Here is a 12,254-nt window from a genome sequence, read left to right as displayed (position 1 = left end):
GGAATGGATTTGTATCTAAATTCAGTTAATAGCACAGTAACAAAGGCATTCCTGAATCTGAAGAGCCTATTTATTGTAAACATGTTTTATTGTTTCAGAGTGTATGAGGTGAACACTTTAAGAAATGGTTAGTTATCAAAGCTGGATTTTCTTGGGGATAAAAATGAAATTTATATGAGTAGCCAATCTTTTTTTTCTTAGTCCAACACACATAGAAGGCCTATTAGAGTTATCTGTTCATCTTTGTTGAATCTGCCATTGGTTCAATTCTTCTAATCAATCCCCTATCCCCACTGCCTAACTTTGATTCTCAAACACTGATTATTTCATTAGCAGAAAAGACCGGTTATCAATCATGCCTCACACTAAGCGTGACCTTCAAGAGCTGTGAAAAAGCAGTAAGAGAAATACACACAATATGTATTATTCAATCATGGGGCAAACTATTAACAATGATTTGTAAGATACTGGCCTAGATATTCCAGCTGACAATTTTAGTAGGTGGCATCAATAGTAGGGAATCAATTATTAGGGACATGGCAACAGGGCACTTGGAAAATCATATGATTAAGCAGAGTCAACGTGGTTTTATGAAAGGGAAATGGTGTTCAAACAATCTATTCGAGTTCTTTGAGGGTACAACCAGCAAGGTAAATAAGGGGGAACCATTTGATGTCGTAGATTTGGATTTTCAGAAGGCATTTGATAAGGTGCCACACAGAGGTTGTTACACAAGATTAGGGCTCCTAGGATTGGGGGTGATAGATTAGCATGAATTGTGGATTGGTTAATGAACAGAAAACAGAGAGTAGGAATAAATATGTAATTTTTGGGATGGCAGGGTGTAACGAGTGGAGTGCCGCAAAGATCAGTGCTTGGCCCTCAGCTACTTATAATCTGTATTAATGACTTTGATGAGATGACTGAATGTAATGCTCAAGTTTGCTGATAATATAAGCTAAGTGGGGAAGTAATCTGTGAGGATGACACAAAGGGAAAGAGACCAGTTTATTGATTGGGCAAGAAGGTGGCAGATGGAGTATAATGTGGGGAAATGTGAAATTATTCATTTTGCTAGGAAGAATGAAAAAGCACAATTTTTTTAAAATGTGAGAAACTAGTAAATTCGGGAGGCGGAGGGGATTATTGAGAGGAGTTATCGGGAGGCAGTCACACCTCAGGTAAAAGAAGAAGGTAGATGGGTTACCGTCAGGGGAAGGAGAGGGAACCAGCAGGCAGTGCAGGGATCCCCTGTGGCCGTTTCCCTCAACAACAGGTATACCGTTTTGGATACTGTTGGGGGAGACGACTTACCAGGGGTAGGCAATGGGTTACAGGTCTCTGGCGCAGAGTCTGTCCCTGTTGCTCAGAAGGGAAGGGGTAAGAGGAGCAGAGCATTAGTCATTAGGGACTCCATAGTTAGGGGAACAGATAGGAGGTTTTGTGGGAACGAGAGAGACTCACGGTTGGTGTGTTGCCTCCCAGGTGCCAGGGTACGTGATGTCTCGGATCGTGTTTTTGGGATCCTCAAGGGGGAGGGGGAGCAGCCCCAAGTCGTGGTACACATAGGCACCAACGACATAGGTAGGAAGACAGATGGGGATTTAAGGCAGAAATTCAGGGAGCTAGGGTGGAAGCTTAGAGCGAGAACAAACAGAGTTGTTATCTCTGGGTTGTTGCCCGTGCCACGTGCTAGCGAAGTATGGAATTTGGAGAGAGAGGAGTTGAACACGTGGCTGCAGGGATGGTGTAGGAGGGAGGGTTTTGGTTTCCTGGATAATTGGGGCTCTTTCTGGGGTAGGTGGGACCTCGACAAACAGGATGGTCTTCACCTGAACCAGAGGGGTACCAATATCCTGGGGGGTAGATTTGCTAGTGCTCTTCGGGGGGATTTAAACTAATTCAGCAGGGGGATGGGAACCTAAATTGTAGTTCCAGTGTGAAGGATGTTGAGAGTAGTGAGGTCAGGGATAAGGTTATAAGGACACAAGAGGGCACTGGCAAGCAAGAGCTTGGTTTAAAATGTGTCTACTGCAACACCAGGAGCATCCGGAATAAGGTGGGTGAGCTTGCAGCATGGGTTGGTACCTGGGATCTCGATGTTGTGGCCATTTCGGAGACATGGGTAGAGCAGGGACAGGAATGGATGTTGCGGGTTCCGGGATTTAGATGTTTCACTAAGAACAGAGAAGATGGTAAAAGAGGGGGGGGTGTGGCATTGTTAATCAAGGAAAGTATTACAGCGGCAGAAAGGACGTTTGAGGACTCGTCTACTGAGGTAGTCTGGGCCGAGGTTAGAAACAGGAGAGGAGAGGTCACCCTGTTGGGAGTTTTCTATAGACCTCCAAATAGTTCCAGAGATGTAGAGGAAAGGATAGCAAAGATGATTCTTGACAGGAGCGAGAGTAACAGGGTAGTGGTTATGGGGGACTTTAACTTTCCAAATATTGACTGGAAATACTATAGTTCGAGTACTTTAGATGGGTCTGTTTTTGTCCAGTGTGTGCAGGAGGGTTTTCTGACACAGTATGTAGACAGGCCAACCAGGGGCGATGCCACATTGGATTTGGTACTGGGCAATGAACCCGGCCAGGTGTTAGATTTAGAAGTTGGTGAGCACTTTGGTGATAGTGATCACAATTCGGTTAGGTTTACCTTAGCGATGGGCAGGGACAGGCATATACAGCAGGGCAAGAATTATAGCTGGGGGAAAGGAAATTATGATGCGATTAGGCAAAATTTAGGATGCGTAGGATGGGGAAGGAAACTGCAGGGGATGGGCACAATCGAAATGTGGAGCTTATTCAAGGAGCAGCTACTGCGTGTCCTTGATAAGTATGTACCTGTCAGGCAGGGAGGAAGTTGTCGAGCGAGGGAGCCGTGGTTTACTAAAGAAGTTGAAGAGCTTGTCAAGAGGAAGAAGAAGGCTTATGTTAGGATGAGACGTGAAGGCTCAGTTAGGGCGCTTGAGAGTTACAAGCTAGCCAGGAAGGATCTAAAGGGAGAGATAAGAAGAGCAAGGAGAGGACACGAGAAGACATTGGCGGATAGGATCAAGGAAAACCCTAAGGCTTTCTATAGGTATATCAGGAATAAAAGAATGACTAGAGATAGGTTAGGGCCAATCAAGGATAGTAATGGGAAGTTGTGTGTGGAATCGGAGGAGATAGGGGAAGTGTTAAATGAATATTTTTCGTCAGTATTTACAGTGGAGAAAGAAAATGTTGTCGAGGAGAATACTGAGATACAGACAACTAGGCTAGATGGGATTGAGGTTCACAAGGAGGAGGTGCTGGCAATTTTGGAAAGTGTGAAAATAGATAAGTCCCCTGGGCCAGATGGGATTTATCCTAGGATTCTCTGGGAAGCCAGGGAGGAGATTGCAGAGCCTTTGTCCTTGATTTTTATGTCGTCATTGTCGACGGGAATAGTGCCGGAAGACTGGAGGATAGCAAATGTTGTCCCCTTGTTCAAGAAGGGGAGTAGAGACAGCCCTGGTAATTATAGACCTGTGAGCCTTACTTCGGTTGTTGGTAAAATGTTGGAAAAGGTTATAAGAGATAGGATTTATAATCATCTTGAAAAGAATAAGTTAATTAGAGATAGTCAGCACGGTTTTGTGAAGGGTAGGTCGTGCCTCACAAACCTTATTGAGTTTTTTGACAAGGTGACCAAACAGGTGGATGAGGGTAAAGCCGTGGATGTGGTCTATATGGATTTCAGTAAGGCGTTTGATAAAGTTCCCCACGGTAGGCTATTGCAGAAAATACAGAAGTATGGGATTGAAGGTGAATTAGTGCTTTGGATCAGAAATTGGCTAGCTGAAAGAAGACAGAGGGTGGTGGTTGATGGTAAATGTTCATCCTGGAGTATAGTTTCTAGTGGTGTACCGCAAGGATCTGTTTTGGGGCCACTGCTTTTTGTCATTTTTATAAATGACCTGGATGAGGGTGTAGAAGGGTGGGTTAGTAAATTTGCGGATGACACTAAGGTCGGTGGAGTTGTGGATAGTGCCGAAGGATGTTGTAGGTTACAGAGGGACATAGATCGGCTGCAGAGCTGGGCTGAGAGATGGCAAATGGAGTTTAATGCGGAAAAGTGTGAGGTGATTCACTTCGGAAGGAGTAACAGGATTGCAGAATACTGGGCTAATGGGAAGATTCTTGGTAGTGCAGATGAGCAGAGAGATCTTGGTGTCCAGGTACATAAATCCCTGAAAGTTGCCACCCAGGTTAATAGAGCTGTTAAGAAGGCATATGGTGTGTTAGCTTTTATTAATAGGGGGATCGAGTTTCGGAGCCACGAGGTCATGCTGCAGCTGTACAGAACTCTGGTGCGGCCGCACCTGGAGTATTGCGTGCAGTTCTGGTCACCGCATTATAGGAAGGATGTGGAAGCTTTGGAAAAGGTGCAGAGGAGATTTACTAGGATGTTGCCTGGTATGGAGGGAAGGTCTTACGAGGAAAGGCTGAGGGACTTGAGGTTGTTTTCGTTAGAGAGAAGGAGGAGAAGAGGTGACTTAATAGAGACATAAAAGATAATCAGAGGGTTGGACAGGGTGGATAGTGAGAGCCTTTTTCCTCGGATGGTGATGGCAAACACGAGGGGACATAGCTTTAAGTTGAGGGGTGATAGATATAGGACAGATGTCAGAGGTAGTTTCTTTACACAGAGAGTAGTAGGGGCGTGGAACGCCCTGCCTGCAACAGTAGTAGACTCGCCAACTTTAAGGGCATTTAAGTGGTCATTGGATAGACATATGGATGAAAATGGAATAGTGTAGGTCAGATGGTTTCACAGGTCGGCGCAACATCGAGGGCTGAAGGGCCTGTACTGCGCTGTAATGTTCTATGTTCTATGTTCTAAATGTTGGTATCCAGAGAGATTTGGATGACCTTGTACACAAATCAAAGAAAATTAACATGCAGATACAGCAAGCAATTAGGAAGGCAAATGGTATATTAGCCTTTATTGCAGGAGTTGGAGTATAAAGGTAAGGAAGTCTTGCTGTAGTTATATAGGGCTTTAGTGGGACCACAGCTGGAGTAGTGCATAGTTTTGGTCTCCTTACGTAAGGAAGGATATACTTACCTTAGAGGAGGTGCAACAAAGGTTCGCTAGATTGATTCCTGGAATGAGAGGGCTGTCCTATGAGGAGAGATTGATTAGAATGTGCCTATATCCTCTGAATTTTAAAGGAATGAGAGGTAAAATCAATGAAACATTCTTAGAGGGCTTGACAGGTAGATGCTGAGAGGCTATTTCACCTGGCTGGATGGTCTATAATTAGGAAGTCATAGGTTCAGGATAAGGTGACAATCCATTCGGACTGAGATGAGGAGACATTTATTCGCTCAAAGGGCTGTGAATCCTTAGAATTTTCCAACACAGAGGACTGCGGATGCTCAGACGATGAGTACATTCCAGACAGGGATTGCTAAATTTTTGGGCACTAAGGAAGTCAAAGGATATGGGAATAGAGCAGGAAAGTGAAGTTAATATAAAAGGTCAGCCCTGATCTTATTGAATGGCAGAGTAGGCTCGTTAGGCCAAATAGCGTACTCCTGCTCCTATTTGTCTGACATTTCTCTGTCTGTTATTTTAAGAGGCATAAAGCAAAGTAATGCCAGTGTTAAAATAGAGGAGTGTCAGAAGGATACTTTAAGCAGTTCTCAACCATTATACAAACATAGAAACATAGAAAAATAGGAGCAGGAATAGGCCATTTGGCCCTTCAAGCCTGCTCCGCCATTCAATACGATCATGGCTGATCATCCAAACTCAGTAACCTGTTCCCGCTTTCTCCCTGTATCCCTTGATCCCATTAGCCCTAAGAACGATATCTAACTCTTTCTTGAATATATTTAATGATTTGGCCTCAACTGCTTTCCGTGGTTGTAGAATTCCACAGGTTCACCACTCTCTGGGTGAAGAAATCACTCCTCATCTCAGTCCTAAATGGCTTATCCCTTATCCTTAGACTGTCACCCCTGGTCCTGGACTCCCCCGCCATCAGGAACATCCTTCCTGCATTTAGTCTGTCCAGTCCTGTTAGAATTTTGTAGGTTTCCATCAGATCCCCTCTCATTCTTCTAAATTTTAGCGAATACAAGCCTAATCAACCCAATCTCTCTTCATATGTCAGTCCTACCGTCCCAGGAATCAGTCTGGTGAACCTTTGCTGCACACCCTCCATAGCAAGAACATCCTTCCTCAGATAAGGAGACCAAAACTGCACACAATACTCCAGATGTGGTCTCACCAAGGCCTTGTATAATTGCAGCAGGACATCCTTGCTCCTGTACTCAAATCCTCTCTCTATGAAGGCCCACATACCACTTGCCTTCTTAACTGCCTGCTGCACCTGCATGGTTACTTTCAGCAACTGGTGCACAAGGATACCCAGGTCTCGCTGCACCTCCCCTTTTCCCAATCTATCACAATTCAGATAATAATCTGCCTTTCTGTTTTTGCCACCAAAGCGGATACCCTCACATTTATCCACATTATACTGCATCTGCCATGTATTTGCCCACTCACTCAACCTGTCCAAATCACACTGGAGCTTCTCTGCATCCTCCTCACAGCTCACACTCCCACCCAGCTTTGTGTCATCTGCAAACTAGGATATATTACATTTAATTCCCTCATCTATATCATTAATATATATTGTGAATAGTTGAGGTCCGAGCACTGATCCCTGCAGTACCCCACTAGTCACTGCCTGCCACTTGGAAAAAGACACGTTTATTCCTACTCTTTGTTTCCTGTCTGCCAACCAGTTCTCTATCCATGTCAGTACCTTACCCCCAATCCCATGTGCTTTAATTTTACACACTATTCTCTTATGTAGTGCCTTACCGAAAGTCTTCTGAAAGTCCAAATACACTACATCCACATGTTCTCCCTTATCTATTCCACTGGTTACATCCTCACAAAATTCCAGTAGATTTGTCAAGCATGATTTCCCTTTCGTAAATCCATGTTGACTTTGTCCGATCCTGTCATTGTTTTCCAAGTGCTTTGCTATTACATTTTTTATAATGGACTCTTGCATTTTCCCTACTATTGATGTCAGGGTAACTGTCTATAATTCCCTGTTTTCTGTCTGCCTCCTTTTTTAAATAGTGGGGTTACATTAGCTACCTTCCAATCCATTGGAAATGTTCCAGAGTCGACAGAATTTTGAAAAATGACCAGAAATGCATCTACTATTTCTAAGGCCACTTCCTTAAGTACTCTGGGATGTAGATTATCAGGCCCTGGGCATTTATTGGCCTTCAATCCCATCAATTTCCCTAACACCATTTCCCTACTAATACTGATTTCATACAGTTACTCCTTCTCACTCGACCCTATGTTCCCCAACATTTCTGGGAGGTAATTTATGTCCTCTTTTGTGAAGACAGAACCAAAATATGTATTTAATTGGTCTGCCATTTCTTTGTTCCCCGTTATAAATTCTCCCGTTTCTGACTGTAAGGGACCCACATTTCTCTTCACAAATCTATAGAAGCTTTTACAGTCAGTTTTTATGTTCTTTGCAAGCTTACTCTCATACTGTATTTTCCCCTTCTTATTCATTCTCTTTGTCCTCTTTTGCTAAATTCTAAACTGCTCCCAATCCTCAGGTTTGCTGCTTGTTCTGGCCATTTTATATTTCTCCTCCTTGGATCTAATACTATCCCTAATTTCTTTTGTAAGCCATGGTTGAGCCACCCTTCCTGTTTTATTTTTGCGCCAGACAGGAATGAGCAACTGTTGTAATTCATTCATATGCTCTTTAAATGCTCGCCTTTGCCTATCCACTGTCAACCCTTCAAGTAACATTCCCCAATCTATCGTAGCCAACTCGCGCCTCATACCTTCATAGTTTCCTTTATTTAGATTCAGGTCCCTCATCTCGGAATCAACTCTCTCACTCTCCATCTTAATGAAGAATTCTAGCATGTTATGGTCGCTCTTCCCCAAGGGACCCCGCACAACAAGATTGTTAACTAATCCTTCTCATTACACAATACCCAGTCTAGGATGGCCTGTTCTCTAGTTGGTTCCTCAACGTATTGGTCCAAAAGATCATCACGTATGCACTCCAGGAATTCCTCTTCTACAGTATTATTGCTAATTTGGTTTGCCCAATCTATATGTAGATTATCACCAATAGCAACTTCTAGATGATAGTTTAAGAATTTTTGAAAATCATTAGGAATTTCTTTATAACTGATAAACACTGGAGAATAACATTTTCTTCAAAGGGCAATTGGCAATTTTTATTAACTTTATAATTTTTGACCAGAAAATTGCTTTTGTCTCTTTGTGGAGAATATTGGCCATAAACACAAGATTAAATGCAAGATAGTCAGAACAGAGAGCTACAGAAACTTCTTTACACATATTTGTGAGGCTGTGGAATTCACTGCCAGGATTCACGGCTAAGGCAGAAACTGTCAGTGTTCAAAATTAGGTTGGATGGGTGCTTGAAGAAGAAGAAGGGCGGGTAAATATGATTTAAGGCTATTTGGTCATGAGAAGGGAAACTTCCAACACATCTGGTTAGGTCAAATGACCTATTTGCATGTTGTAAACTTCTAGATTTAGAAGTGAAGAGAACAATTTCAGTGCTGCCAAAAACAAGAATATGCTTCACTTGTAATGCTATCACAAGGACACTCTTAGCTCATTATGTCCAAAATGAGGAAGTTTGTGTGTTGCTGTTGTTTGGCTATGGTCTCGAGGAATAAAGTTCCTCCTGTCGATAATTTTTTGTACTTACGTCACTCAAAATATCAACAGAAGGAATTTTAACCCCCAAATTAGCAAACTAACATCCAAACAAACATCCTGCCCAACAAAACTTCTATGTCACAATGGTCTTATACTTACCCATAATAGCCAGGGCTGTTGCTTTGGTTAAGTATTGTGTCATTAAGCTGATCACTTCCAAATTACCACCTTCCAGGTTACATCTGTTTATGATTCCAGTTGCAGAACTAATCCAGTACAGCTTGTTTTCAGCATAATTAATTGAAAGGCCTATAAGTAAATTACAACAATTTTAATTAAATCATGTGCATTTTAGGTAAAGCATTTTTCAAAAGCAGAATAGCACATTTTTAATAAAATGCATGCCAAAAGTTTGGTCTGAATCTTAGCTAAAGATTCAAAAATAAGTCACTGCAGTTCCTGCAATTCACCCGATTGTGGTTTCTTTCTGCCACTAATTACCTACAACAAAAGTACTGTGAATTTAAGACTTTTGGAACAGCTTAAGTAAATATGCTTTTAAAATATTCAACACCAGTGAACTTGCCGCCAAAGAGCAAATGCATTGCCATATATTATGACAGCCAAAATTCCTGCTTCATTGCCAAAAAGGTTGTGTAATGGCTTATTCCTGAATTTTGTTAAAGTGACATGTTAATTAGCCACACTTAAAATTTGCTGTTTTGAGAAAAGCCCTGAAACTACACTGTTAAATAGTAGTAAATAAGAGATTTATACACTTGTCTAAAATATTCCTTTCAAAATTCTGGTGGAAGTGTTAACTGCTTAAATAAGTTGGTTAATGCCTGATGGAGACAGGAATTTCACACAAACGAGTTAGGAATACATTAGTGTTCCAAGGTGCAATTACAGGATGGAAAATATTTGCGCCACTGGACATGTTATCTGGCATTTTACAATATGTTGCAACATCACATAGTATTATGATGGGAATCTTCGAAGTTAGAGAATAAAAATTCTTTTGACTTCTATGTACTGTAAAAAATGATCTTTAAGACCCCCCCAGATGGGCACTTTAGCTTATAATCAACATTTAGTGGATGGCATCAGAATATATTTGATTGAGAAGTTTATTCACATTCTGGAGGTGAATTTCTGCAGGGTTTCTCCTGCTTGTCGCCAAAGTTATGGCAGAAAAGTGGGCAAATCCCATCAGAAAATCATAGGAACATAGGAATTGCTAGGTGAGAAAAGATCACGATTCATCTTGTTTGTCTTATACCATCCTGGTAATCGGATGATACAATTATAATAGAGTTGTTGACTAATTATAGCAATCAAGCTCTATTAATTAGTCTACATCACACCCAGCAATGACAGGATGGAAACCCTAGTTCTGGAGAACTTTGGGAACTATAGGTCCGAAGTCACCTTTTTTCCTCAAATCTGTTACACTTACTTCACGTCATGTCTCAAAATCAATCCTGGGAAACCATATGAAATCTGCCCCAAAAGTTTTGATTGATGTTTCCCAGTGAAATATTAAAATAATTAAACAATTTTGCCAAACGTATTCTATGTTATATTCCAGGAAGCCAGTTGGTGAAGGACTGGTATTAGAGCCAATCTTTACTCAGTCTAAGATTTATTTACAGAGTGAACTATTACAAGCATACACCTCCTAACTCAACTACCCACAGTTGCAGTAAAGCTTCTTTACATGTGCTCAAGTGAAACCTCAATTAATGCCCTCTGCCTGCATATAGTTAAACACAATTGATATGCATTTAACATTCTATATTTTCATATTTTCAGCAACCTAATCCATTCTGTAAATATTATTTCAGGAATCAAATCCTAACCTACCACATATAACTTTGAACTTAAATATAAAATCATTCCATAAATTCTACTCATGTTTAAGAAAACAGAATTTCCAAAGATATACATTTTATCATATGTATGTAGAAAAAAAAAAGGAAGTTTAACATTGAGCAGCTTTAATTTAGGGGTAAGATTATTTTCTGGTTGTTAGTTTTAGAGAAAAGGTGGATTTTTAAAAAGCTAATATAAGGGAAAAAATTGTTAGCTTTTTCATGCACAGGAGGTGGGACAAAAACAATGAAAAAGTTAATGTGCAGAATTTGCTGAAGATTAATGGTGTGTGAACACATGCTGTTACTAATGTACAAATTGGTCAGCAACCTGTGACAAGGAAGAGGTACCCTGTGAATTGTGAATTACCACAAGTTGCTGGCTGATTATCCTTATCCTTACCTTTCTGTGGCAAGTTTAATGGACAATTAATGTGCAAATTCTGCACCTTCATGAAAATCGTGGGGATATTAAGCACGAGATGCGGCACAAATCGGTCAGCAACTTGAGCTAATTCACAATTCACAGGGTATCTCTTCCTTGCCACAGGTTGCTGACCGATTTGTGCCGCATCTCGTGCTTAATGTCCCCACGATTTTCATGAAGGTGCAGAATTTTCACATTAATTGTCCATTAAACTTGCCACAGAAAGTTAAGTATAGAAATTAATGGTGTAAGTACCCTTTTATTGATGTGATAATTGTCAATGATTGCTAATCAACCTCTCTTGCTCAGAAAATGAAAAACTAAAAATGTGGAATCTCATTCCTTCAGGTGGTGAATTGTTGGAGGAGATTTTAAAAATGTAATTTCTTGAATTTTTTTTTTTGACATGTCTGTCTCTTTTTAAATTTCTCTCTTAATCCAATCTTTATTCCCTCTCTTTATTTCTCTTCTGCACCTGACTTGACATTGAATTACCCACTCAAATTCACTCTCCTTCTCAGTCCTTCTTCTGTATATTTCAGAATCCTTTAATCTCATTGTTTAAGGAGATGCACTGTTCACACAGGTCCCAGATGCTTATTGCTCTTGCCACACCAATATCAGCTTGCAATTCCAGGAACTTTGTGAACAAATATTTTGGTGCTGAAGGATGCAGGAAGTCTAACTAACAGTTTTGCTTGAGCAAATTTTGCGTCAATATTTTGCTCGAGGCCAGATGGTTGCATGAGTGAGTTTCAAAAATAGGAAGGTTTTGAAGTATCAGAGTGAAGCCCCATGACAAAATGGGTGGGAATTCAGGTGGTTAAACTAGGCCTCTAAATTGAAGGCAGCCCAGTGGGAAAGCAGAGGAATCTACTGATGATTAGAGGAAAACAGTGGAATTGCCAGGATTTTTCTTTCTTCTGTTTATCAGTACAATACATCTGTGAACTGCTGAGTTAATTGTGAAATGCACACAAGGGGCTGTACTTTACAGACCTCCCCCCCACCCCGATGTCAGGTTTCTTGGTGGGATTGGGGTGCGGAAAATGCCTCCAGAAGAGGGACACCACGTACCCCGATGCCTGGAGGGCTGAGCCCGATATTGCCGGTGCAGCGAGGCCTCATGGCGGCCCCTCTGCCGCTCGGTGACGGGGCCTTCATTTGCATATTTAAATAAATTTAAATGAATGCATTAATTATACTTACATCCTCGCCTGAGGTCCCAC

At 41.4% G+C, this 12,254-nt stretch overlaps 1 protein-coding gene across 4 annotated transcripts in view; it reads right to left on the bottom strand.

Moving 5' to 3' along the window:
- Positions 1-12,254, bottom strand: part of LOC137371926 (low-density lipoprotein receptor-related protein 1-like) — a 1,827,029-nt gene that overhangs the window by 606,167 nt on the left and 1,208,608 nt on the right. For all 4 annotated transcript variants that reach the window (XM_068035008.1, XM_068035009.1, XM_068035010.1 and 1 more), the window contains exon 32: positions 8,884-9,033. In XM_068035008.1, the coding sequence (XP_067891109.1) occupies positions 8,884-9,033 (150 nt within the window). The remainder of the gene's footprint in view (positions 1-8,883; positions 9,034-12,254) is intronic.

This window comes from Heterodontus francisci, chromosome 7 (assembly GCF_036365525.1).
Source record: "Heterodontus francisci isolate sHetFra1 chromosome 7, sHetFra1.hap1, whole genome shotgun sequence".
NCBI lineage: Eukaryota > Metazoa > Chordata > Chondrichthyes > Heterodontiformes > Heterodontidae > Heterodontus > Heterodontus francisci.
Note: the sequence above shows the minus strand (reverse complement) of the source record. Positions and strands in the feature narration are given on the sequence as shown.